At 39.1% G+C, this 27,956-nt stretch overlaps 3 protein-coding genes across 4 annotated transcripts; 2 read left to right on the top strand and 1 right to left on the bottom strand.

Moving 5' to 3' along the window:
* Positions 1-276: 276 nt before the first annotated feature.
* LOC103969471 (probable N-acetyl-gamma-glutamyl-phosphate reductase, chloroplastic) lies at positions 277-8,213 on the top strand. 2 transcript variants are annotated; one of them, XM_009383005.3, is made up of 15 exons: positions 277-483; positions 1,141-1,232; positions 1,343-1,513; positions 3,177-3,284; positions 3,656-3,742; positions 3,984-4,034; positions 4,146-4,217; positions 5,956-6,075; positions 6,572-6,632; positions 6,740-6,820; positions 6,915-6,994; positions 7,097-7,186; positions 7,437-7,565; positions 7,683-7,809; positions 7,931-8,213. In XM_009383005.3, the coding sequence occupies exons 1-14, from the start codon at positions 348-350 to the stop codon at positions 7,788-7,790; spliced, it is 1,386 nt and encodes a 461-aa protein (XP_009381280.2). In that variant the 5' UTR covers positions 277-347; the 3' UTR covers positions 7,791-7,809; positions 7,931-8,213. The 2 variants fall into 2 exon arrangements, with proteins under 2 accessions (XP_009381280.2, XP_009381278.2); XM_009383003.2 differs by having other exon boundaries at positions 7,683-8,213.
* A 428-nt stretch (positions 8,214-8,641) lies between these two features.
* On the bottom strand, positions 8,642-11,234 carry LOC103969470 (L-ascorbate oxidase homolog). Its single transcript, XM_009383002.3, has 8 exons — positions 10,875-11,234; positions 10,678-10,787; positions 10,312-10,582; positions 10,128-10,227; positions 9,702-10,050; positions 9,244-9,609; positions 9,092-9,170; positions 8,642-8,996 (listed from the first exon to the last, which is right to left on the bottom strand). Exons 1-8 carry the CDS (start codon positions 11,163-11,165, stop codon positions 8,793-8,795), a joined length of 1,770 nt encoding a protein of 589 aa, XP_009381277.3. The 5' UTR covers positions 11,166-11,234; the 3' UTR covers positions 8,642-8,792.
* Positions 11,235-21,786: 10,552 nt separating this feature from the next.
* LOC103969469 (transcription factor NIGTH1) lies at positions 21,787-23,731 on the top strand. Its single transcript, XM_009383001.3, has 5 exons — positions 21,787-22,051; positions 22,140-22,369; positions 22,501-22,900; positions 23,079-23,155; positions 23,243-23,731. The coding sequence occupies exons 1-5, from the start codon at positions 21,838-21,840 to the stop codon at positions 23,486-23,488; spliced, it is 1,167 nt and encodes a 388-aa protein (XP_009381276.2). The 5' UTR covers positions 21,787-21,837; the 3' UTR covers positions 23,489-23,731.
* The last annotated feature ends 4,225 nt before the right edge of the window (positions 23,732-27,956 follow it).

The raw sequence follows: 27,956 nt of genomic DNA, 5'->3' as shown, positions 1-27,956 counted from the left end.
GTTTTAGTTGATAAAAAAAGTCTAAATGAAGTTAATTTGAAATTTAAAGGTTTTAAATTAAGACTAAGATAAAATATATATGATACATTTTTAGTAATACTTGCAGTAGACATAAGAATATAGTTGAGTTGGATCGAAGAAAAATTCTATATAACTATCGTTAGATCCCTAATATTTTAGGGATTTGAATGATATATATATATATATATATATATATATATATATATATATATATATATATATTAAGGGCATAAAATTGAAAGAGGCCGAAAACACTGTCCTTTCTGGCGCCTCACACAACCAAATCGGGGGTGGGGACGGTTGTGGAGGGGGTCGAACCCAAGCGAATGCCAGTTCTTGGTGGCAGTCATATCCGACCTACTATCACCCTCCAAGCGTTCCCCTCGACCTCCGCCGCCACCGCTCCGCTGCTCGGACCCTCCCGTCGCTCAAGTACGCCGGCGGATCGACAGCGGCTCCTCGGTTCGTGCCCTATCGCCTGTGTCGACCATCGACGCCACCGATTTCTCTGTTCTTTCTGAGGAGCACACTCCCTCCGTGACCTCATCCTTCTTGTCCGCCCTCCTTTCGCGAGTTCATTTCCGTTGTCCTCTTTTTCCTTCTTCCTCCCTCTTTCCTCCTTCAAATTTTGCATCCTCTATGATGATTTGTTCTGAAAGTCGCCCTCTTTCTGAATTCCTTTTTCTTCTATATTTGTACTGGCATTGCGTGCTCCATTTCAGTTCTACTTGAATGTGGATGATCGGAGTGGGACATGAGGAAGCTAATTGGGATGGTGAAATCATGTTTGTCCTGTGATTTTTCCCCATCTATCCACTTTTTCCATTAAAATAACATCGAAACAGAAATGGGATATATTGCACTTCCGTCCACGTTTAATTTTCACCATGTACATGGGAAACCTTTTACCGGAATTGTACTTTAGGCATACGCTGATACTAATTTCCCAAACTTGATGTCCTTTTCAAAAGCATCTAGTGTACCATCTAGTCTCAAGAGACGACATTTAGTGTTTGGCATCCATATTCTTCCAAGATTTCTTTTTTAGTTGACATTTTCCCTCTCAATCAGTGGGAACCTGATTCTTCTTATATTTGTTGTAACCATCCTATTTATCAGGGAAAAGAAGAGTAAAACACGAAACAATAAACTTGAATATGAGCTCCACGATCGGTGGATCAGTATCCGTGGAATTTGGATGCCTTCGGAAGGTCAGTACTCCTCTCTTGAGTTTTAAGAGAAAAATTGTACAAGTACTACTTCTATGAGTATTAAGAAAGAAAATATTATTGGATGCTTAAACTTCCACTTTTGATGTTAGTATGAGGTGAGGAGATTGAGCACAAGGCAGGGGAGTGGTCGCATGTTGTCCATCAGAGCATCTGTGGTTTCATCTCCTGATACCTTGGAACTTTCAAAGGCAAATGCAAAACAAGCAGAGAAGATGGTCCGTGTTGGAGTCTTGGGGGCCAGTGGATATACTGGGGCTGAGGTATAATTTTTTCCTTGCCGTTTGTGCTAGCTCTCTAACCCATGAGACCTCTTTTTTTATGTTATAAATTGATGGGCATTATTTTTTTTTCCAGTTTATAATGGTTTCCCCTAACCCATGCTGAGTTGGTGCTAAATTCTATTGATGGGAAAAATATATTCGATTAGGTTTTAGCTTTAACTTTTTTCCATGAATTAATTGTTCTCTGGTAAATGCAAGTAGATTAAGCTTATGTCAGAGTCCTAAAAATGGTATTAGTTGTTACATGCCTTTGATGTCCTGGAGTTACTCTCGGGAGAAGGCTTAAGGTGCATATAGTTATTCCTTAGTTTAATAAAATATAGGCAAGAAATATTATTGTTTGTCATGACCCTTGTAAAGAACACAAAATTAAGGTGTAAGAAATGACCAAATCCTGTTTTCCATCATTTTTCACATTTCTTTTCTTTCTACCTCCCTCATTGTTTGTATATGTCCTGTCCAGTTTACTAATAACAGTGGAAAGCTATATAAAAATTCTCTCTATACATATATATATATATATATATATATATATATACATACATGTATATATAACTCTTTGTAGATTATTTGAACTAAAATCTGAACTATCCTAAATATCTAGACGTTTATTAGTGTTTATCCTACTGAAGGAAAGCGACCTACAGAAGTCTTCTCACTTGGAATCCGGCTCACTATCGTTTTCTGAAAATAGATGCGTTCATCACAATAGGGAAAGGAAAGAACCACACTATTCTCCAGCTATGGGTGGAATGGTTGTAATCTCTTGTGCTCTGGAAGATGGAGCCTTTTCTCCAGAAATCTATCCATTCTTGTTGATCACAAATTTCTCTTCTAAGTTGAGGACAGGGGACTAGAGCTTCCATAGAATCAGTGACTAAAGCCTCTGCCCAATCATTTTTTATTCTCACTGGATCTACTATAATAGTCACATAACTGAGATCCCCTTTTTGTTTTTATGAACTTGTTTGATAATTATTGGTGTACTGTATGGCTGATGTTTAGGAACATACGTTATGGCTGAAAATAAACACAATTGTGAAATTTGATTATCATGTAGATAGTTTTTGGCCAAGTACCCTCATAGAGTATTGTTCCCAATGTGAAGGTTGTTTTATGGATCTTGATTGTCCACTTTCATCTCATATAAGAAAGAGTACGAGTATTCTGAGAAAAAGTAATGAATAATAGATTCAATTTCGAGGCTAATTACAGGACTATTAAGTATGTTTTGTTGGTGCAGATAACTTCATTGGATCGTTGCCTCATCTGATATTTGAATATTCTTTCAACTTCAACAGTTTGATTGATGAAAATTAGTGCTGAATATTAGAGCTCTTACTTGCTTACTGTTCACATCATCGGTCCATACTTTTGAAAAAATTAAGTGTTATGTCAGTGCACCTGGATTATTTGCCTAACATATTTTATGTATGGTCAGTTTCAACTAGTTTTCATATTTTTGACACTATTAGCAGTTGAAACAGAGTTTTCTAAGTGACTTCTTCGAGTGTTTTAAGTAAATTATTGCCTTTGACTTGCTCATGTACAATATTGGCAATGTTATGACATGGGTGACTGCTTTCTATAAATTTCTTTTATGCTCCTGTTCTCATGGTATGCTGTTCAAATTGTTGAGCAGATTGTCCGGCTCCTAGCAAACCATCCACATTTTGGTATCACACTAATGACTGCTGATAGAAAAGCAGGCCAATCAATTGGATCCGTATTTCCTCACTTGATCACGCAGGTATGTCTGCAAAGTCATTCTTCCTCTCTATGATCAGATTCCTAGAAAAAGATCCTACTTAACAATTGCCTGATCCTAGTATTAGTATTTAAATTCTATATTGACAATAGGTTTGGTCATGTTGGTTGGTGACAGTAATGTGGATATTGGAATCTGATTAGACAGGGTTAATATGTTCCCTCTTCCAGTTTTTATGCAAGCTTTAGTCAACAATTTAATAACTTTTAAGATGTTATATTTTGAAGGACCTTAATTACTAGACTGATTTGCACATTAGAGTGTCTTTTCTTTGTGAGTCTCTTCTAATCTAATGGTAAACCTACTGTTAGGAAGAAGACTCAAGATTATCATCTTCTTTTCTGTTATTGCAGGACTTGCCTAATATGGTAGCAGTTAAAGATGCTGATTTTTCCAATGTGGATGCTGTATTTTGTTGTTTGCCGCATGGAACAACACAGGTTCTTGTGTATTGACCTTGAATTTTATAAAGATAGTTAAATTGATTTTTCCCAAGCAATTGGTATAGGCACTAGAGCTAATAAAGTGGAATGGCCACCATCATCACGACCATGAGTTGCACGTCTTTTCTTTGGTTTCTTTTGGAGGGGATCTAATAACTCATTACTCCGTTTGTCTACTATAAATTCTGATTTTTTTTCTTGTTAATATCATCTGACTCTTGCTGCATTCTTATCGCAGGAAATTATTAAAGGCCTCCCCAAGAGTCTTAAGATTGTTGATCTCTCTGCGGTATGCTTTGGCACACTACTGCAATTATCATGGATTTTTCATATGTGGGCAAGGAACTTTGATTTTCTCAAGTGATAATTCAGCATAGTAACTGGTAGAAACCCTTTACAGGATTTTCGGTTGCGTGACATCAATGAATATGAAGAATGGTATGGTCTGCCTCATAAAGCACCTGAGTTGCAGGTAATAAATATCACTGTTACCTTTTAATTTTAGTGTGGGTCATATGGTACCACCTTGATAAAATCTGATTAGTTTTGGTACTAATTATTTGCACATTTGCAAATCCTGATGGAAGTTAGTGCTACCTCGCATTCATCCTTAACCATTGTTCTTATCAGGCAAAATTGATGACTATGTGATATCATCTGTGTTATGTTACATCTAATTTTCATCTTTTATTACATTTACTTCACTTTTTCTTTGACAATCTCTTCTTGTGTGCATGTTTCTCTTGTTTTTTTCCCCAACCATAAAGATCAGTTGCTAGTGCCAAAACCACAAGCCATTTTCCAATTTCTATGGTTTGACTTCATGGATTCTTTTTCGCCAATGAGCTTTGTTGAGAGTGATCTCACTTGAGAAATTAAGGACCATATATCCAAGGTTCACATAATGAAGATTAATTTTGGACCGACTATGAAAATTTTTGAGACCACTATTTGTTGTATTGGATCAGTTGACCGATGTCTTGGGATGAAAAAATAATAAAAGCAACAAAAAAAGACTCCAAAACCTAGAAATAACAGATGAAAATAATTAGAATCTAGAAACTAATGGGACCTAGCTATAAGCTGCTACAAAATCAGTAACTGTTAAATCATAAGGTATATGATTTCATCCAGAATTTTAGTATACAAAGTTTTAAGCTGTATAAGGCAATACTGTGATATGTGGACTGCCATAGCTGCTCCTTTATTTATATTTTCAGTTGCATTGTCTCAAATGACTTAAAATTTTTTTCCCTAAAATTGATACATGTAGTAAGCCTTGGTACATTGGGAATGTTGCTCCTTTGTGACCTGTAAGATCGAGTCATGAAAATAGTCTTTTTAAATATTTACAGGCAAAATTGTGTACATGACCCACCCCAAACCCCGTATTGGCAGGAGTCTTATGCACTGGTTACGCCCTTGTAGTAATATCATTAGATATTTTTCTAGGTCAATCTATATTTGAACGTTATGTGTAAGTGTTTTTAATATAAATATTAGATATCATTAATTTCAAGGCTGATTCTTCTATGTAAAATTAAATTGGTATTAGTAGATGTTTATTTCATATCTTAAGTCAATTTTCTTTTATTCTCTTGTTGAAGTTTCTAATATAACTCATAAGTTCAATCCACAATAATATTTTCTGTAGCTCTGAAAGTTGACATTTTTCTTATATATGAAAACCCAGTTCCCAAAATATTCTATACATATCTTTTACTAGTACTGGTATTGAAAGATGCTAAAGGATAAACTTTGAAATAGTCTAACCTGTGATTTACTTGAATTGAATGTATTCTTCTTTTGAGTGTTGTTTGTAAACTTTGTATCTCTCTATTGTTTTGTCTACGACGACAACAATAAGCCATAATGTGGCAACTACTTGAGGCTGACTACATGGGTCTTTTTGCCACCATTGAGCTCTCTTTATTGTTTTCTTTCTTCAGCTAAATTCTTATCTTTAAATTCAGGGCAAAAATCGGATACTTCCAGACATATGTAAGAAACGATTTCCTTCTTTTGGTTAATCAACATGCTGGCTGTTGTATAGTGAGTTTAATAGTTATCTTGGTATCATTAACAGTTGCTTGTTACTCTATTCAAGTTGTGTCTAAATTTTACACTAATTTCTTATGTTTGCACTGATATGTTGCTACTGAAATTTCACAGCTGTTAAAGCTTGATAAAGTTACTCTTCCTGAATTCAGAAAGAAGCTGTATATGGGTTGACAGAGGTTTTGAGGGGTGAAATCCAAAATGCACGACTAGTTGCAAATCCTGGTTGTTACCCAACATCCATTCAACTTCCTCTCATTCCATTGATCAAGGTTCAAGCTTTAACATGTCTTCCATTCTATAGTATGTTGCAAAATTAGTCATTTTGACCACCCATGGAGATTAGACTATTTATCCAACTTGGATTTGAATACAATAGTGTCACCATTTAGACTTTACAAGACATACTGTACATGTCATGTGTTTCAAAACATTTTTGTGCAATATGCATGTTTATTTGTTGACTAGATTGCCTTGACTTTCCACTGAAGGTGAAATGTTATGGTAAATATATGATGAATATAAATCTAATAGGATACCTATTAAGGCATCAAAGAAGAAATTAATTTTTGTTGTATACATGTTTGGCCCACTCAACTTTCAAATTGACTACATATTTTACTTTCTATCGATAAGACTAAATAAAATAGATTTAAAAGACGAAGTATTAAATGCTACAATCTATTGTTTTTGTTCCAAAGTTCAAATACTGGAATCTGTAGGAGATCTAGGCATAGATGTCCATGAATATGTTTACTCATTTTTCAGGCTCATCTAATAGAACCGAGGAATATCATTATTGATGCAAAGTCTGGTGTTAGTGGTGCAGGTTTGGACATGTCTTACATCTCTTCTCTATAAATTACTATTGTCACAGGAAAATTATTCTTGCAGACTTCTTTTACCAGCTTCTGACTTCAAATGTTTTGCATATAGGACGTGGAGCTAAGGAGGCTCATCTTTACACTGAAATAGCTGAAGGCCTTCATTCTTATGGGATCACCAAGCACCGACATGGTATTATAGTATGATTAAGATGTTTTCCTTTTCATGTTATTGTATCTTGCTTGTATCACATCAATATTATGTGACTACTCTTTCCTCTTTTCAGTTCCTGAAATCGAACAAGGACTCTCTGATGCTTCAAATTCTAAAATAACTGTTAGCTTCACTCCTCACTTGATGCCTATGGTAAATACCAATCTAAGATTTACAGATACAAGTTGATTTGATATGTTTTTCAGTTGTAGTCCGTTTGAATGGTCTATTGTATGTGGATATGAATATTTCTAGAGCCGTGGGATGCAATCAACCATATATGTTGAAATGGCTCCTGGGGTAAATATCGATGATTTGTATGAACATCTGAACAATACTTATCAGGTATGTTGTGATTGCTGAGTTAGCACTTTTATTTCTGCATATTTCTCTAATCGTTACAAACAATATATTGCACGGATGGCTTCCTGCAATTAATATTCTGCCACTAGTGCAGCAATGGATATCTCATAGTTGCTGAATCTGTAATTTTCCACATCTGAGGTTGTCATATTGAAAAGTACACTTCCATAATGTTATATATGCTTTTTCATGTGTTTCCTGTCCCATTAATAGATAGCAATCTCTTTTGCAGGCTGAAGAATTTGTTAGATTGTTGGAGAAAGGAGTTGTGCCCCACACACGTCATGTCCGAGGTTCAAACTACTGCTTGATAAATGTCTTCCAAGATCGGATTCCTGGGAGAGCGATCATAATCTCGGTTGTATGTGCTCTCTTTTGTTCTTTTGCATGGCTGTTCTTTTGACATCCTTCGCTGGTCATCACTAATACAAATGGCACTGTCATGAGCATTCAAGCGATGCTGTTTTTGATTATGCAGATTGATAACTTAGTAAAAGGAGCTTCCGGGCAAGCCCTGCAGAATCTTAACTTGATGATGGGATTTCCAGAGGACACAGGGCTGCAGTACCAGCCACTGTTTCCTTAGAGTAACTTGCATGCCTGAGGTATAATCCGAGCCCCCCAAAGTTATCTAAATTCTATTTCAAAGGACCTTCTTGTTTGAGCAGTTCATAAGAATCTAACTTGCGCCTGTGAGCTGAACATACAAGTTGATTGAACATGCAGGAGAGAATTGATGCTTCTTATATACTTGGCTGCATGTAACTTTGTAAGTTATTTGCCATGCAACTGGTTGGCAGTTGGCATTGCCTTGCTACATTTAATCATTTTTGTAGTACTTTGGTTCCCTAAGCATGCATCTGATTAGTGATCTAAGACTAGTTCCTATCAGAATTATGCTGAGAGACTGAAGAGTAAGACTAGTTGTTGATCCAATCATGTTTGCAGATAGTGTGATGTTCAAACTATACAGCATAATTATGGAGATATGAATATGCTATTTGAGTCACTTCAGAGTAATGCCTACTGAGATTTTGGATGTAACCTGCATTGACCAGATTTTATTTGGGGACCAGGCTTTGACCCTAAAGAATATAAACATTTCTCTATATATAGTGAACTTCTTGACTGTGAGAGAGAGGTAAGAGGCATTTCTTGAATTCTCACAAAGTAATACTTAAAATGGTATATTGGACTTGTTTGATTTTTAGAATTTGAATTGATGAATGGTTAGAGCTACTTTGTTGCTATTGCTAGTGTTTGTACAATATCTCATATGTTGTGAGCTTTCCCTTTTAGCTGAAGCTTCATCCAAACCAATGCCTGCTCACATCACAAATGCATTGCATGTTAGTAGTGATGATTAAAAAGCTAGCCTCTCATAGTTTAAATAGCTGTAAAAGAGAGCAAACTACACCTTTGTCTCTCACAAAGAAACTCGAGTACACCAATAACATCAATCATGTTTGGTAGAACTAAAAGAAGATAGGAGGGTACAAAGTCATGGAAACATTGCTTCCTTTTGCAGTCACACCTTCGTGACAGAGACTAACAGCTAATACCAAACACTACTGCTTCAAGAGATCCATCATGCATGCAGACCGGTAGCCTTTCCGCAGAAGAGAGCATTGTGAGGGATGTCATACTCATTCGAGTAGCTCTTCTCAGAGGTCCACACTCTGATGTAGAGTTGCTGCCCCGTGTACTGCCTTGCCCACATTGCAGACCTCAGATTCCACGTTCCCTGGTTATCCAAAGACACCAAGATTGCAGACCAGCCACGGGGGTAAACCTGCACCATCGATACGACGCAGACAAGTATCAGCCACGATGCAGTTGATGGCAGAAGTGGAAGACGAACCATGCAAGCGAGCTTGTCATGCTTACTTGAACCGTATGTCTCGTGATCGCATCGATCAAGTTGTAGCGTTTCCGGAGCTCCGGCGTCCACTTTCCTGAGCCATATCTGCAAAGATCCAAGAACAGATCACTGGTGTGTTTCTTCATTCGCCAAAGATGGAGTGGCTTTTGGATCTCACCCGACGACCCAGAAATCGTGGCCATCGAGATGCCATGTCTGGGTGGTGTTCTCAGCGTTGTGGAAGATGACCTCGATGAAGTCGTGCAGATTGAAGCGGAGGACCGGCGTGCCGGGCACCGCCGGAGCGGCGCTGGGTGGGATGGGAATGGTGTCCCAGGTGAAGACGCCGGTGATGTTGAAGTTGTCCGCCAGCTTCAGCGGCGTGTCGGGCACGACGAAGGAGACGCCATTGACGGCGTACCGCTGCTTCCCGCTGATCACAGCAGCCGAATTGGCCAGATCGATCGACCTCGTTCTTGTTATGTTGCCGTAGTGGTACGAGCCCTGGGGATTCGGCCGCGCTGCGCTCGCCGTCAGGTTCCATCTCCATGAAGCAGAACAGGACACCACCGGTTTAAGGCCAAGGAACGATCATCAAAGAACACTAGCATTGCAGTCATTCTTAGCTTTAGATACCTGAAGGTTCTTGCTTGCAGCATGGACCAATGGAAGCCGGCTGTCCCCGGACCTTCGGGGACAGGGCCAGCGAGGCCGGAGTTGCAGTTGCTGTAATGGAGGACGCCGGTGGCCACGAGGACCTTCCTGGTGAAACGAGTGGAGGCGACGATGTAGTAGTCCCTGGGGACCTGGTCGAGGGTCACCAGCACCGACAAGGATTGGCCTACATGGACGTCGAGGGAGTCGTAGTCGTTCTGAAGCGTGTGGGATCCCTCGACCTCCACGAGCTTCATCTTGTGGCTCTGTATCCGGAAGTTGATGGAGGTCATCAAGCCTACATTGGAAACCCTGAAGAGGTACGTCTTCCCTGAACGATGTCACACCCTTCAGTGGTCGATTCCTACTCGAACGGAGGATTTCATGAAGGAAAGAAGGCTGAGATACCTTGATCTCCAGCGAAACTACTCGTTTTCTCCGCTCCATTGATCAGAAGACCGTCAGGGAATGGCAGAGGGCCTCCTGAATCCAGAGTTTTCTGCAATGCCTGAAACCAATCCGGAGTGAAGAAGAAGTGAGATCTTGATCGACCTTTTTATGGCACACATACCCGGTAAAAGTCTGTAGGTACCTTGTGGCTGGTCCGGTACCAGTCACCGACGAGCAAGCTGAAATCGCCGGCCGGGGGGGCATACGGGACCGGGATGCGTGGCCTCGAGTACACGTTCAAGGCACCGAAGCCACCGGCAGCCCTCTGCAGCCCGGTGGAGGGGAAGTACGTGAAGGTACCGATCTGGTCCTTGGTCTGGAACTTGTAGGTGAAGTTTCCTTTGGGAGGAATGGGGCAGTTGGTTCCCAGAACGCCGTCTTGCCACGAGTTCTTCCTCTGTTTGATTCCGTTCCTGCACATCGCTTCCTCGTCAGAACCCAAATCGCAGACCAAGCGACAGAGGAACAGTGTTGGGGACGAAGCAGAGAGGAAAAGAACGGAAGGTACCACGTCAAGAGCAGAGGCTCGTCGATCTGATTGATGACGTTGATGATGATGTTGTCGTTGGTGACGCAGTCGAGGCGAGGACCGGGAAACTGCCCGTCGATGAGAATACCCTGCACAACCAACATGCACCTCCATGTAAGCTTCTTCTTCCACGAAAGAAACCCAAACCCTAAACCAGAGCTGCGTTAGTGATCCACCTGCTGCGGAGCTCCGAGAGGGGAGATGAGGCCGTAGGTGACGGTCCAGGTGAAGTAGCGGTAAGGGTCATCTGCTCTGACACCGAGAGCGGCTGCGACCAGGAACGCCAGTGCGCCGCAGAGCAGTGTCATGGTGGAGGAAGGATGAGGAGGGCTCGGCAAAGCCATGGGTGGCGGTGCAGGGCGGGATTTAAGCCGGAAGCAGGTGCAGGCCGGGGTCCACAGCGCCGCCCGCGACGCGTTTGCGCGTTGCTGGGTGATGGAGGAGGCGCCATTAGCCATGCACCCCATGCGTGCATCGTGTCTCCTGGGGACGGGTGAAGTAGAACTGTCATCACCCAGCTCTGCATCTGCTCTCTCTCTCTCTCTCTCTCTCTTCGCTTGTTATCTACTTTATGTTCGTAGGCAGTAGTAGTAGTTCAAGCATTAAAGTATCATGACAGAAGAAGAAGAAGAAGAAGTCATGCTACGTGGGTGAAGCTTTGATCTAAGAGATGGATCTAAAGCACTACAGTGCAATCGCCATAAATAAAAGGAGAAAAAAAATCATTATTATTTCACCAAAGTGCAACTGATATCCAAGCGATTGGTTTGACTTCATGAAGAAGAGTCGAAACCATCAGCCGAGGAAAGATTCATCGCCGCAAGGTCAGCAGCTCACATGCAGACTGCTGGTTGGAACTTGGACTGACTGACTGACTCCAAGAAGCTTCCCGGCAGTCGTTTACCGATGTAGATCCCGATCAATCCATCTACACTCTCGGAACATAAAAATTGCATTGGAAATGGTGGAAATAAAGGACTGAATCCAACCTGCTCGAGTTATCTACTGGCCGGTCATCCATTTTTTTTTTGAGGGGGACAAAAGTGCAGATCTCGATTCATCCTCCTGCCGTTCTCTGGAAGCAAAAAGATGAGATTGTGACGGCATACAGCTCTCTCATGGCAGCAGCAGAGTGCTCAGTTGAGAGATCCGATATGTGATCGTGGGATCCAATACATAGAGGCACTCGTAGCCCCTAACAATAATCAACGACGAAGTGCCTTGTGCCGCATGATCCGGTTGGAGCCCGTTGGCATGCATTCTGTAGAGTTGAATTCACACAAAAAGGCTCGTTATTTTGAGGTTTGACCAAAGTGCTGTCTCCTTTTACTTTTCTTTTGGTTTCTCAGGGCATCTTAAGAGTTAGGAGAATCCCCATTAATGAATTCTGGTTGAGGGATGGATGACGATGATGGAATCCGCAGGAGTTAGAGAGGATCCATCTGAGCCTACCTCAGAACCTTTCAAATGAAGAACTTTTGGAGATCTGTCGAGTGGATCGATCCTTCCTTCTTTTTCTTTCTATTTTTCCTACTTTTGATAATTAAGTTCATAATCTCCTTTCCTGCACTCTCTCCTTTGCTTCGTTATGGGGGTCTGTAGCTAATCACTGGAGTCACTACAAATTCGTTTCCTCTAAATTTGGGGGTTTGCAATTCTTGACTGATAATTTTGTTTTGCTATGGCATAATCATGGAAAAAAATAAAATCAAATAGTAATATTATAGCTCAATCCATCTTAGGTATTAATAAGTACTAAATCAGTTTTGAGATGAATTTTGTTTTGGAGCCAACCGAGATCACGTTTGTGTTAGTTCAATCTCAACCAATGGCTTGTCCGATCGATTTTGAGATTGTCGAATCCTGTAAAACTATATTGGAAGTATTCTCAATAAATATTCCTATGATGTTTAAGTTAGTCTAGGGTTATGAGGATTTGGATGAAGAATCAAAGTAGTATTTCAAATTATTCGAGAAACACACCGAGGGAGTTGGTTCTTTTACAATAGGCTCTTAGGACTATTACTCCCACGAACGATATCGGTTATGGTGAGTAATTGTGTGTTTTTCTTGGGTTCGATCATGATCTTAATGTGTTGAATATGGATTGCGATAATAGTCCCATCAGCTCGGTCGCATGATGCTAACTAATATGTCATCCCTAAGGTATTGGACATTCGTTAGCGATGTGAGCCTGACGTGTCGGATGAGTGTTGGGGATGTGATGCTGAAACATCAATCATGTGGCACTAAGGTGTTAGCCACATGGTGTTGAAGTGATAGCCATGTCTTGATTCCTATATCGATTGCCCCCTCTTACTTCTCGACTTGCCAAGTGCAATGAGATCTAGTCGAGAAGTGACTTTAGATTAACCTATCGACTCTAAAGCAAGTTATACAAGTTGTCAAGAGATGCACATTTACACATTATCGGCCAATCTAACTACGTTTTGTCGAAGTGAGCTTTTGGTCGATTTGGCTGTGCATCATTGAAGTATTGCTTTTGGCCAACTCTTAACTCTAGTTGTGCGTTGTCGAAGTGCACTTTTGGTTGACTTGACCGCATGCAGTTCTGGAATAGTCGGCTTGAAATTGTTCCGAGGATCAGTTTGACCTCGAGCCATCATGTCGCTTTGTTGTTTCAGATCTTGAAAAGTTGGTCTCACTTGCACGCACATATCATTTTTGTCCCAAACTCTAATGGGCACATTGTTTTAATGATTCGTCGGATTTGGTTCTTGAAATTTCATAATAATGGTCTCATGTCGTACACCCACATCGCCTTTCTTAAGATGTCCACATGAGGATTTATTGAATTATTAATGATTCAAAAAATCTAGTAGTGTCGCAACATCGCCTGTCAGTCAAACTATCAGATGACAAGTCGATTAACTAGTAGAACTATAAATAGTGGACCCCTTTCATTCGCTTCGTTCATGCTTTCAAAGCACTACAGAGGATTTGGATGATTTATAGCATTCAGATACCAAATAACTTTCAGTCTCTTTAGCCCTCAGCTTAACTCAAGGTCTAGATGTCTTCCTCTTCTAGGTTTGACCCCTTCTCACATGTGTGAAGTTCTAACATGTCATTGATTTCATCACCACTATTGATATCGATAAGAGAAACTTCTCCCTCAAAAGCTAGCCACTCGTGCAATTAAGTCTCATAGGGTGTGTTGAGATATTTCAATTTGACTCTCAGATCTTAGATCATAGGAAAGCCTTTACTTATAATAGGGGCAAATGAATAATCTTATAATTATATCCAATGTGTTATAAAATAAATTAAATATGTGTCATTCTCATATGTGGATAAATGTTCAAAATAACTTTAAACCACGCTCAAAATATTTCACAGTAAGATCTGTCTACAAAAGTGGATAAATCTCATATGAGACAGTTAAATCACATAATTCATGGATAGAACTTGCCCTGTTCATTGTCTTTCTTCTTCTTCTTCTTCTTCGGCGATGTCCACCTACGATTGCTCAAATCAATTGTGTTCTTCGTTGGAGATACACAGATCAAATGAAGGAGGAAATGAACATTTGGTTATGGGTTGATGAACTCAAATCATTCGGTAAAAGAGTAGGAAAGGAGTCAATTTCGGTCCTCATGGAATTGGACAGGATGGTTGTGGAGCATCAATCCAACTCTTCACCTAATAACACCATTCATTCATTACATGTCAGCTTAACCTTGTGATCGTGCCTCGGCTTAACATCATCAGGTGTCAGACTGACATTGTAAATACTCCAACAAAAATTCATTTAGAATCTCAACTATAGTGATCTTTAGCTATAGAACTATGTATTTTCTAATAATTCATCCATCCATCTAAATATTATGCACATCTAAACTCGCAAAATAACAATAATATTAAGATACAGAAATATAAATAATATTTGTGAATGTTGGGATAAAAAAAAAAATTTGTATATGAACAAATATAGGCAATAGTAACACAGTGAAATTAACCAAAAATCATAATCAAATAGGATACCAACGTTTACGTAAGGAAATCCCTCTAACAAATATATAAATCTCATAGTTTCTTATTCAAAATTCAAATAATAATCACAAGAGAATAACCGGGATACAAAGATTACGTGTTACTGTACATAATATTTAAAATCTCCTCAAGTGATTATAGTAAGAATTCATTGTAAACCTAATCTAACTTGAAATGATAACATCGTTTGAATGATCGAGAACAATCTCTACATTATCCTTGTTTCTTCCATTTTCTTCTTCTTTTATTTTCTGTTATTTTCTTCTTTTTTTTCTGAAATATGTTGTTTTAGTTTTTTAGTCCTATATGCAGTCATCACTAGCCTCCTTTTTAGATCTAGGTTAAGAAAAAATAAAAATAGATTATGATTAAAGTAGACTGTGGGTTATTAATGCTGTTGAACTAATGGGCCATGTACCTGAAAAGAGGTAGAACTAACTATCCACAGCCCTTTAAATACAGAGAGATGTTGAAATCATAAAGTTAATCCTTATAACAAGCCACATATATAAACAGCCCATATGTTCATAGAGATGGAGCAGCAACAAGACTCCCATGCATTCTCATCATGGATATATTTGAGCACCATTGGTAAAACATAGGATCTGAAATTCCAGGTTGTTTCAGCACTACAACGGAGCTGAGTTTTGACAACAATGTATATATAGCATGCTAACACAAGACAAAATTGCTACAAATAAAGTTCTTGTCAGTTATTATTATGTGCAGCAAAACCTCCAGGGATTTATAAACCAGTGGTTTTCTTCAATGTTATCATCATTAAAATTGCATGTTATTTAAGATTTATAAACCAGTGTGGTACCATGTTGTTCTTCATGGAGGAAAACCATTGCAAAACAGTCTGCATTGACAATTCTTTTTTATTTGAAGTAATCCAAGGGAATCAGAATGGGGACAATCTCCAACAATAAGGTACTTTTTCTTGAGTTGTGTCTTTTATTTGAATGGTTCTGCAGCCATGTGCCTTTGATTTGGGCAAAGTACTGATCAATGTCCTTTCCTTGACTTATGACAGGCTTATATTGTTGTTAATTTTGACTGCCAACCAAGGCTTGAATTGGTGTCAATCATCAAACATTAATTTGTTTTCCTTGTCTCCAAATGTTTCTGCTTGGGTTTGAAATTAAAAAGGTGGATGGATTATGACCCTTGCATCTATATTAATTATATTGTTGAGTGGAACTCTTATTCTCAGACCTAGAGGATATCTCTTTTTTTTGTTGTTGAAATTCTTTGTACTTGTTCCAAAATTTGATGTTTACCAATATTTATCTTTACTGAAATGCAAGACATTGTTGGTATAAATTATAAGCTTCCTTCAAAATAGCTTCTTTTTGTTTTATGGTACAAAAAATTTGGCTGAAAATTCAGAGAACCAGTTTGATGAACATTTTGTACTTGCTATCCAACAAGAACAAACAAACACAGCTTGAGAAAGCAGAAACAATCAGAGATGGTTGATTCTTGATCTTTAAAGACAGCTTATCTAACAAGATGAATGCTTAGGCTGAGTGGAGCAGAGGAAGATTCTGCAGACCACAATGGCAAAAGATAAAGTGATGGTTGGGTGGATAAAGTTGAGATCAGGGCATGTCCTCAGGCCATTGATGGCATCTGCCTGCTCCAAAAGCCAAAGAGTACTTCAAAATTACACAGTGAAAGCCATACAGGAGATCCATTATTGAACAGTATTATGAAAGACCAAAGTTCAACATTCATATAGCCTAATAAAAGGGGTTTGAACAGTGTTTTGTAGTAATTGCTTTTCATAAATAATAATATTCCACTCTCTTTTGATTTCAGAGTATCAGTCTTTGGTTCCATACAAAAAGTTTGGGTAGGAAATTGTTGACTTGACAAAGATATTAAGCTTTCAGCCTCATCAAGTGCTTCTGCAGTAAAGATTGGAGCCAGAAACATCACGGAATTTTCTCATTTGCTTTGTTTGAATTCTAATATATGGGTTTTTTTCTCACAAAAAGAGAAAGAAATTTATAATTTGATGAATGAAACAAGAGCAATTAGTAGACTTCATCTGTCTATCTATTTATATGCATTTCAGTGAGTGTTGCTACCATTGTGTGAAGCAGTGGTTGATGGACAAAGACACTGAAGAAGTCTCCCAACATAATTTGTAATGAAGAGAATATTTGTTCCTCTCAAAAAGGTCTTTAAAATGTTCAAGGTTTAGTTTATCATCTCTCACTATGCATGAAGATTTGTCTGGCTATTTTACAAGCATTTAGTTGACAATGTCATCAGTGTATATTTCTACAACAAAACTGGGTTTGTGCAACTGTTGTTTTCTTATGGTGCAGTAGGTAGGTAACTGATGAAAATGTTTTGGCACTCAGTAGTGTGCAGTATTGAAACTTTTGCTGTACCCACTTGAAAGGACTAACATAAAGTTAAAGGTGTTTGTACTGTAGAGAGATGAATCTGGGAAAGCAAAATAGTGGCATTAGCTAAATAAACCTACACAATGTTTTTGAGGGTCAAACAATGAACATTTGAGATAAATGGGAGAGATCACCAGATGATCAAAATGCATCAAGCTATCTATAGGTATAGATTATCCTCATAGGCTCATGGCAATTGGCAAATCAACATGGAAGTGCAGTGTGTGAGATTGATTGCCTTGGGGGTCTTCTTCTTTCTCTCAATATAAGAAAGAGAGAAGATGTCTTGTTTCTATTAGAGAAAATGTTATAATCTCATTTATTAGAGAAAACTTTTTTTTATATATTTATCAAAATGTATCCCTAGTTTATCAGTATGTTGAAATGTCTATAAACAATTGAAGTATCAATAGGATGAATCAATTCAATCCCCTCGTATTATAAGATTTATAGTTACAGTATTTTTGATGATTATAAACTACAAGCTTATAATAAGTTTATTTAAACATATTACAATCTCTTTTTTTTTTGAAATTTTATTTAAAAATAATAATCAATTATTTAATCAAAGAATTGATTAAATAATTATATTTTTTAAAAAATTAAATCTAGCTTAGTCAGTAATTTCTTTAATAATAATTATTATTATTATTATTATTTCTAAAAACACCGGAACCCAAAAGTGGTAATCGACGCGGCCGCCACGGGGGCTTACGCGGCGAAACCACACGGTCCATCCCGCCACGTCATTCGCCACCGCCGACCGCACCACGTGCCCCGCGGGCCCTCTCTCTCTCTCTCTCTCTCTCTCTCTCTCTCGTCGCCTTGCCCGAGGAATCTCGGCGCCTCTTCGCTGCGGTGTCCCGAGAAGCATCTTCTTGTTGACACTCGCGCGAGCGTGAGAAGCTAAAAATTCTCTTTCTCCTCCTCCGCTTCCCTCCCACGGGTTCCCTTATCGTCTCGGATAAGTCTCTTTGTGGATCAAGCTTTCAAGAATCTCCATGGAAACCATTATATTCCTGCAGGGAGGAACCATGTCCCATACAGCAGCAGCAGCAGCAGCAGCAGCAGCAAGTGAAACAACCCATCAAGTCACACTCTCAAACCTCATCCGCCACACAGGAGGACCCCTCGAGTGGTTGGTTCATAAAGCAGCACCCAAAAGGAGTGGCAATTCCCATGTAAATGCATCTCCTCCGTCAATCTCCTGTTTGCGGTCCATTTGTCCTGAGATAATGGTTCCGAGGGACTGACTCATTATTAACCGGAGGAATCCCACACACCCTTGTGGGCACCGAGCTCAGCTTCCTCTTCCCCATGCTTCTTCTGCAGGCAGAAGTGTTTTAGGATTCTGCATCACCTCCATCATCAGATTTCTCATCTAATAATCCATGGGGAAACCATTGGCTCAAACCATGGGCACCTGTTATTCCATCGTTTAGGGTACTGGAAGACAAAAAGTAGAAGCGAGCTTGGTCATTGCGCCACAGGTCAAATTAGCTCGAACTATATCAAGGACGAGTCCAGCTCAGTATAGAATCCAAGAAATCCAAGAAACCTTCCTTTTCCTTGTCTTCTTCCCTTCTTCTCCCTGCATCCACCTCCTGCAAGGAATCTAAAGGCTTTGGTTGGATTCCTTGTGCCTGTGATGCACATCGAGTTGGCTTTTCAGAAAGGGAACAGTCGGTCCTCACGGCATCCCATCTGATGATGTCTTGGATTCCTTCCATGGGGATCTCGAACCTAATCATTGCTCTTCCCAACCATTGCCACAGCACATGACAACAAGGCATGGCAGTGCAGGAGCTACTGCTGCATGATGTTATTGTTTCATGTGATATATATATTAATTAATGATGTTGAAGATGGTGTTTGTCTCATAATTATACGATCATCATGTGGAATAACAAGAAAACAAAAAAGATTACCTGCGGAAGGTCACCTCTAAAGGAATCATCTTTCGCCTTCTTCCATCTTTTCGGCAAACCTTTCCACCCCACCTCCACCTAGAATCCTTATCGCATGCTTCCAAGCCAAGTCCCAATTGATTACCCACTCGAATGACATCACCGAATGTTCATTATTTGAATGATCGTTCATATTCTGTGGTTGCCTTCCCTTCCTATTTTCTTTTCTTTTTCTTTTTCTTTTTTGTTTCGGGTTTATAACCCAAGAAAAACCACAAAAATATATTGGAGGAATTCGAATCACACACGTGTCATGACATCGGTGGAAGTGTACGTTTGGGTTGTACGCGGCGACCGCGCTCGGTCGGGAGAAAAAGCGATGCAGGAATCACGGGCTTTTGCGCTTCCTAAAATACCCCCGAGGGATCGCTTTCGAAAACGTGCACTACTTTCTTGCAAGGCGTCGAGCACCGAATCCAGGATTGGGAGGACACAGGGCATCTGATGATTCCACGGTGGTTTTGGTATTGAGAGAGCACGGGGTGGGAGGGAGCGTATGGGATACGGTCCAAGGTGGTGGGTACGACGTCACAGGATTCACGAGCCGTCACAATCACCTGATGTATCCTGACGTGTTTCTCCCTCTCTCTCTCTCTCTCTCTCTCTCTCTCGTTAGCCAACCTTATCGTGTTTGGTGGTGTGTGAATTATGCTACGTTGCAATTATTGTGCCGTAAATTGGAGATACTCGGTGTGAAATTTAAACAAATATCTATTTTTAATGATAGATAAAATCTAAAAAAAACATTGCTAAATGGTGTAATTTTTTTTTCTTTAGAGCTCTTATAGCCTATCCTACACTCCCTTTTGAATCATCTGTTGCGCATAAGTATAGTTTTTAAGCTCATTTTTTATCAAATATATTATAGCGATAAGATCATATATTTAAATTTTAATAATCATTTGAGCTAATACGGTATTGGTATCGAGATTATTTAGACACCCGATTGAATTTGATATTTGATAATCGAATTTCTTATGTTAGATATATAAATCTCTATTAGTCATGTCATTTCGTGATTGTAATTAAAGCATCTCTTCTTAATCTTAATAGATTTGTGAATTCTTTCATAATCATCAATGGTTATAATAAGAGCTTTATGAATAATATAAAAATAATAAGCTTGAAAAATATATATCCTTAGTCTCTATCTTTAGTAATTTACTGATTCGAGAATCAAAGAAACTTTACGTAAACATCTTTTTGTAAAGATTTTTAACTTGAGACACATGTATTAAAATTTTTTTCTTAAAATGTCTAAGAAAATTACTTAAATCTGAATGAATCATGGATCTAGGAAAAAAAAAAAGAAAAAAAGTCAGCTCCAACTTTTACTTTAGCTCAAAGACCTAAATATGTGCTAACATGTATCAATGTTGACATTTGAGTGACATTGTTAGGGTGTAGTCATTGGATCATCCATTCTCCTATCACTTTTTAATGGTACATTGGAGCTGAACCCTAAGTGCCTTGGTAACCATACTTTGACCTCCATTGTGAGGGGATCTTAACCATCACATGAGAAGCATGACCTATGACATTTAGTGAATCACTTGAGGATTTAGGGTGGCATAAACGGGATTATAAACAAGCAACAAAGGTCATTCTACCATTCACTAAATTTAAATTAAACCCTGTTTTTATTTGTGCAAGTTCCTTTTTTAGGTGTTTTAGATAAGTTTTTAGACCATAAGGTACTCCAACTTATCTTTTGCATTACTACTTTTTGTCAAAGTGAACCACAAAAGTATAAGGAAGTTTGCTTGTAGTAATCAAATTCCTATATATCTCCGAGCAAATCTAGGAAGCCACACCATATATTTCTTGTAGTAGTCAAAATGGCAATAATTTTTTGACATTGATGTCAATCCTCCTTACGAGCTTGTCAAACGTTGTTTATACTTTCGTATCTTTTTAAATTGCACATAGAATTCATTAACCACTATAATGTATTATTCACAATGCGATGTCGTATTCACATTATAACAAATATAGCATATCTGCATTATCGTACGATCCGATAGAGAAATTAGTGAGCATATATGAAATCGATTCAGTGCCAATCACAACATGATCGTAAAAAAATATTTAAAATACGCTAATGCGTAAATGCCTACTAAATTACATTTGTCATATCGACCGATAGGAATCTTTTCTAGAATGTCCTATGCCTAATTCATTGTATCGGTTGGCAACAAAGAAGCATGAATCTTCGGTGAAGCCCTAATTTTATGGTATTTTAATTAAGAACAGCATGAGTTCGAGCCTACTTCGAGCTCGATTAAGCTCAATTCTTGCTCATGTGATCTGATTTCATGCCACTTTGTTTTCACCATTGAGACATCGAAAACGGAGAAAAGTGTTTTTAGAAGCATGTAAACAGAAACAGCGATGATGTTTCTGCTGCAAGGATTTTGTTATGACACCAAAAAGACATCCCCAAAAGTTTATCGTCCTACGTGTCTCACGACTGGCCACAAATGCGGGTGGGGAAGGATTAGGAAGATTCCAAACTCGACGAGGCGGTGCCCCGACCGCGCCGGCTTGGTCGCGATCCCAGTACGCGACGACTCGGTCGACGCAACCTCGCGCGTGGCCGATCTTTTTTGCCCCTATCCGGTTCACCCGAACCGGACCGCTTTCGATCTATATAAATGAAGACCTTTCTCGCTTCTCTTGCTTCTCTCTTTGCCTCCGGTTCTTGTTCTCACGGACAGAGCGAGATAGGCGGGGCACAGATGGGTTCGTCGGCGGCGGAGGATATCAGCTTGGATTTGAAGCTGTTCACGGCGAGAACCGTCGCCGGTTTCCTGAAGGAGGCGTTCGTGATGGAGAGCGGAGACGGGAGGGTGGCGAAGCTGGAGGAGTCCGTGAGGAGCCTGGAAGAGGAGAAGAGGAAGATCGAAGCTTTCAAGCGGGAGCTCCCTCTCTGCATGCATCTGCTCACCGATGGTCGGTTGGGTGCTCGATATGTGAGGTGTTTTCGACCTGGGTCTTTTTGAGGAATTATTTTGACTGTCTTTTCATTTCCTGTTCTCAGTGATCGAGGGGTTGGAGAAGGAGCTGGAGAAATGCAGGGGCGAGAGATGCGCGCGCGTCTTCGGTGAATCCATACCCATCAAGGAAAAATTTGAAGAGGAAGGAAGGGAAAAAGTTGAAAAGGATTGCGAGGCGAAGATGAACTGGATGAGTTCTGCGCAGCTCTGGAGCGACAACCCCAACAGAAACAATTGCAAGGACAATAAGAATGAGAAGAAAGTCACACCAGAGGTAAAAGGAGAAATTTTTCGGACGTTCCCTGTGGAAAAGATGAAACCTTTTGTTGTTGTTGTTGATGGTGATGATGATAGCCTTCTCTTTTCTCTGTATGGATGATCGGATTTCCTTTTTCCCCATCGCAGGGAGGCGGAGAGCTCAAACGCCAGCAGAAGAAGGAGAACTTGTTCCTGGAATCCAAGAGCCTGAGCGGCGGTGGCGCGTTCGTGCCATTCAAAGGCCTATCAGCCGTCACAGCTAACGGGGAGGAAGGGAAGCCCACCGTCGCCTTGCCAGACCTGTCGCTTCAGGCGCCTGCAATGGACAACGGAGCCCTCACTCTTTCTGCCGTCACCGAGGGCCACTTTGTCAGTGGCTCAGGCTCCAAGGGCGCCGGTAGGGCTCCGACCTCAGCTCCGGCGACGGCCGGTGACCACCCGAGCTCGCAGGCACAGCAGCCGCCGCCAAGGAAAGTGCGACGGTGCTGGTCGCCGGAGCTGCATCGCCGGTTCCTCTTCGCCCTTCAGAAGCTCGGCGGCGCCCAAGGTTAGATCGAAGCCTTCTCTTCTCTCACAGCCGAAGCTGGTAATTTCAGCAAAAAAAGGCATCATTTTTGTTCCACAGTCTAGGAAACCATGCGAAATTTGTAGCTTTGGGTAGTGACTAGTGTTGGAAATTGTCCCTCGTTAAGGATGCGATTGATTGTGATTTCTACTTGTTGCAGTGGCGACTCCTAAGCAGATTAGAGAACTGATGAAGGTGGACGGCCTCACCAACGATGAAGTGAAAAGCCATCTGCAGGTAGGTTCGAACGCTTCGATCTTCATTTCCGCACCTATTTATTTATTTTTGGATCAAATCAACACAACTTTTCCTCTTCTGATCCAGAAATATCGTCTGCATGCTCGACGGATGCCTAATTCTTCAGACGCTGTGAACCGACGTGTTGCAGTTGCAGGAGGCGTGTGGGTTCCCGAGGAGCAGTATAGCAATTCCTCGCAGCAGAGTGTTTCTCAATCTGGCTCTCCACAGAGCCCTCTTCAGCTAGCTGGGGCTACTCCAGTGGTGTCTGTTACTGCCGGAGATAGCTGCGAGGAAGAAGATGGGAAGTCAGAGAGCTTTAGCTGGAAATGATGAAACTTACTGCTTCATATACTCGAGAAGAAGGTTCAAATATTGGAGAGTTCATGAAATCCATGTATAGAGAGAGCTTTAGAGTTTTGCTGATAGGATATATGAGAGAAACTGATGTGGTTGGAACATATATATTTTACATAGGTTAAAGGAAGGCATAGCTGATGCTTGGCAGAGAAGTGACTGAGCTCTTGAAAGAAAACATGATTTTACATTCGGTTAAATCTTCCTCTCATTCTTCCATGTCTTTTGACATCATTCCAGGGTGGGTGAAGCTTTTACTGATTCGTGTGTTCTAAAAGGATTATGACAGATACAGCAGCACATTAGATGGCATTGGTTTCATTTCAACGACTGAGAAATGAGTGTTCTCTCGACTCTCCAGTGGGATTCTCGAGTGAGATCTTCATGGAACAATTCTCTGTTCATGAATTCTGCTTTGCGATTCAATATCTCCACATCCCCTTTCTCACCGACTGAATTCTTGTTCCTCCAACCATGATTCATGTCTCGCCGCAGTCCTTTGGTGGAACACTCTCGTCTCCATGTAGATTCTCTCTTTGTTGATCAACTATAATCGACATCGTCAACATTCAATCTTTGTTCTTGCTTCATGTTATCCTGCTAAACAAGCTTGTTAGCATTCATCAACACCGGAGACGGGGATGGCTTAGTCTCTCTGTGTCTTGCACATCAGGAATCTTTTGGACTCCAATGTGATCTGACACAAAACACACTGGAGTCGTCCGTGTACACGGAAAGAGAATCTCGAATGAGTCTGCCCTGCTGCCATACCACGCTTTGGAGCACCTGCAAAGGATTCCACAAACAGCTTGGCAGCAGAAAGCCGATTTACCCACTGCTGTCACCTTGGTTTTCTCCATCATCTCATCCATCTCCTGCAAACACACCGATCCTTCTCGCGGAAGCTCACGCATTCACGTAGCAAATCATTGAATTCATGTAAAGCTGATGAATCTCTTGGAGGGTTGGAAAAAGCTCCACGACAAAGACATGCATGTATATGGCCTGATCGAGGGAATATTTGTCCTCTAATCGTAAGTACTAATCTAACAGAAAAAGGATAAGACAAATCGATCGAACACATCACGTCAGCATCGATCATAATAGAAAGTATTTCTTCGATACTACATGAGGTTTGGGCAAAAAGAAAATTCTTTAATGGTATTTAAGTTCTTCTTTCCCTCTATGCTCTCTACGAGCCGAAACTCCATTTATTTACGATCTTTACCTACGTGGGAGAACACATATATATTATATCGTTTAAATATCGTCAGTATTATCCACACAAAACATGATTCTTATCACGTTATAAAATTTCGGATCCGGACTACGTCGGGCTATCTTCGTAATTCGGATTGACAGTGACTTCCCAACCAACAATAGCAAAAATGAAACATATGTCCTAACATAGGAAAGCTACAAAAGGTCTCATCGGATTGTACATTTCATCATTATCTTTGATCTCAATCGCCCATCTGCTTAAAATTTGCATTCGATCTTCGGTGCATCACAGATAAGCTCTCGTACTGGTGTTTCCAGTCTGATCAGATTCTCATAATCCACCATATCCGATTGAATCATCAGACATTGAAAGCTTCCTAACGGTGGAATGGATGGATCTGTAACTTAGCCTGGCTATCACTGTCGACGCTTGCTAACAGGTGAAAAGGATATCCCCACCTTTAATAATGCGAAGTTCCTACCGCTTGAGATGGAGAGAAGAAAAGCAAGATAAGATCGCTAGCTTTTCCCTCTCGGCTCACACACAGCGTTGGCGCGACTGTAACAGAGTACAAACGTGAAAGCAACACGAAGACCATCGAAGATTGGAGAACAAGCAACGCTGCGTCGCCTCTTGTCCTCTTCAACTCTGTATAAGATCCCAAATGCACTTTTCTCGGGAAGAAAGATGAAGAGTTGCAGTGAAGCATTTGAAAATTCTATATCTTAGATGAATTCGGACTCCATTAATTATTTGGATGAGTGAGTCTCCTCTTCAATTCGATATATATTTGTTAATGAAAGACTAAAATTATTAAAATGATGTTAGTTTTATTACAAGTGGATAAATATTATAATTGATTTATAAGGTTGTTAAATTCAGATTTTAGGTTATGTTGGATCTTCACGACGAAGTGAAAGCACTGCGACACATCAATTTAGTCCAACATTAAAAGTGGACTAAGTCTAGTATACTACTGTTAATTTCGATTTAAGTATTTTGAACAAATGGTTCAAATATATTAAAATTAAGTATTTTTAGCATTTCATTTTGGCACCATAAAATTAGGAGATTACTATTTGTATTTTTTTATTGTTTATAATTCTATTTTAAGAATTTTAAATAGTCCTAAGTTATCTCTTTATAAATAGACATATATATATATATATATATATATATATATATATATATATATATATATATATATATATATATATATACCTCTAATTTATAACCTAATTTTAATAAAATCCTTTTACTCCTCACCTACAACCTTTTTTTCTTTTTCTTTTTTCTCTTCTTTTTCTTCTTCTCCCCCAAGGAAAAAAATAGATAATAAGATAGGACGAACTGAAGATCGAATAAGAGAAGGTGATAAATAATTTTTAATATTTATTATAATGATTTAATATTTTTAGGGTTATGTATTGTAATAGTCTAGAAGACATCATCTTATACGTCAGTTGCATTAATCTATATTAGTCTTTACAAATTATATAATAAGATATATAAGATGATGGGGAGAGCTAGTGATAATAGTATACGCAAGCGAGGGCTACGAGGAAAAAAAAAAGAGTAGAATAAAAATAAAATTAGAGGTTATGAATAGTATAATATTATTTTATTAAGTTTTAAGATATTATGAATAATAAGAAGGGGGTTCTAAATAATAAGCTCTCAAAATTAACAATCTAGTTAATCTATTAAGTTAGGTCATAATAATTGATCCGGGTTTGATTTTGGGCTATGTTAGATCTTGACATCTTAACAAGAATGTTAAAGCCTTTTACTGGAAAATATTATAATATCTTTATTTAGTTTTACATTGAAAGTATATTAAGATTGGTATATTACTATTAACTTCAATTTAAGTATTTTTAGTAAATAGTTCAGACACAATAAGGTTAAGTATTTTAGCGAGTGGTTCTGTCACAATAAAGTTAACGATTCAATTATTCCATTAGGCTGGCTGTGACAATTGATTAAAACTCGGTTGAAGCTATGAAAAATTCAATTTATCACATAAGTTGAGAAGTATGAACAAGAGAGAGATATGTAAACTAATTTATAAAGATTAAGTATTACACTAACATTATAACTTCAAGTGATACCCTAATCGAATTATTGAATTGATGCCAACCATGTTTTCATACTCAGGCGATACCATTATCCCCTGATTGGTACCACAACCTAATGGGTTGCTAAACATAATAAGGGCCCAATACAGTCGAAGGGCTTAGCCCATTGCAACCATAAACTTTCACACCCGAGTTAGCTCAATTTTAGCTCATTTGACATCACAATTTAATGTTGTTAAAGATTAAACACATAAATTAACGTGAATGATTCTAATTAGAATATCTTAATGTGTGCATGTCTGACACCCCCTATATGGATGGTTTAAATTAGTGCTCTCTAATATCGTTATGCATCTCTTACCTCTTACACTCTTATATGTATAGTTTAAGTTGGCACCCTTGATATTTTATTGTGTCTTCCGTGTGTGACATCTCATACATGAAGCTTTCATGCATATTTTCTACATCGAATGCTATAGTTTACTATATTTGATTTCAATATTATAGCTGATAGACTAGATAAGCATAGTAGCTGTCTGCTCTATGCATTATTCTATTATTATTCTATTTTATTTTCGATTCTATAACCTATGCATTAGCCTCGAGGGGATCAAGTTGGGATGATTTATCGGTGCTTCCTTTTATCGTCCCATCGATTTACATATTACATATTACAGTCAATAGGAAATATATTGTGTATAGTCAATATTTATTTATATATATTTAAAACAGTGCAATAAATCTAGCAATGGTCCTATTTATATTCATAAAATAATATTCATATCAATGTCATGGCGTGTATGAGCAGTAGTAGTAGTTTGGATACAAATGAGATGGGGGTGAGACCCTTTAGCGGTCCACTAATTTTATGTTCGTTATGGCCGCAAGGATTAACAACCAATTAATTGGTCACAGGCTCCGTGGGGCCCTCCGTGGGCCCATCTTATCATTTAAGGCCCACAAACTAATACCGGGTCAATTACGCATCATGAATAATAATAATAATAATAATAATAATAATAATAATAATAATAATAATAATAATAATAATAATAATAATAATAATAATAATAATAATAATAATAATGACGATGATAACAGAAAAATGGAAATGGCAGGTAAACGTTTTGACGTTGGGGGAAAT

The sequence above is a fragment of the Musa acuminata genome, chromosome BXJ2-10 (assembly GCF_036884655.1).
Source record: "Musa acuminata AAA Group cultivar baxijiao chromosome BXJ2-10, Cavendish_Baxijiao_AAA, whole genome shotgun sequence".
NCBI lineage: Eukaryota > Viridiplantae > Streptophyta > Magnoliopsida > Zingiberales > Musaceae > Musa > Musa acuminata.
Note: the sequence above shows the minus strand (reverse complement) of the source record. Positions and strands in the feature narration are given on the sequence as shown.

Excerpts from the sequence above, each read along its gene's own strand:
- LOC103969471 (XM_009383005.3), top strand. The coding sequence starts at position 348 with ATGCCAGTTCTTGGTGGCAGTCATATCCGACCTACTATCACCCTCCAA. Across the intron at positions 4,035-4,145 it reads AGATTGTTGATCTCTCTGCG|GATTTTCGGTTGCGTGACAT; the intron begins GTATGCTTTGGC and ends AACCCTTTACAG. Across the intron at positions 4,218-5,955 it reads ATAAAGCACCTGAGTTGCAG|AAAGAAGCTGTATATGGGTT; the intron begins GTAATAAATATC and ends TCCTGAATTCAG.
- LOC103969470 (XM_009383002.3), bottom strand. The coding sequence starts at position 11,165 with ATGGGGTGCATGGCTAATGGCGCCTCCTCCATCACCCAGCAACGCGCA. Across the intron at positions 10,788-10,874 it reads CTCTCGGAGCTCCGCAGCAG|GGTATTCTCATCGACGGGCA; the intron begins GTGGATCACTAA and ends TTGGTTGTGCAG. Across the intron at positions 10,228-10,311 it reads GGTACCGGACCAGCCACAAG|GCATTGCAGAAAACTCTGGA; the intron begins GTACCTACAGAC and ends GATTGGTTTCAG.
- LOC103969469 (XM_009383001.3), top strand. The coding sequence starts at position 21,838 with ATGGGTTCGTCGGCGGCGGAGGATATCAGCTTGGATTTGAAGCTGTTC. Across the intron at positions 22,370-22,500 it reads AGAAGAAAGTCACACCAGAG|GGAGGCGGAGAGCTCAAACG; the intron begins GTAAAAGGAGAA and ends TCCCCATCGCAG. Across the intron at positions 22,901-23,078 it reads GAAGCTCGGCGGCGCCCAAG|TGGCGACTCCTAAGCAGATT; the intron begins GTTAGATCGAAG and ends TACTTGTTGCAG.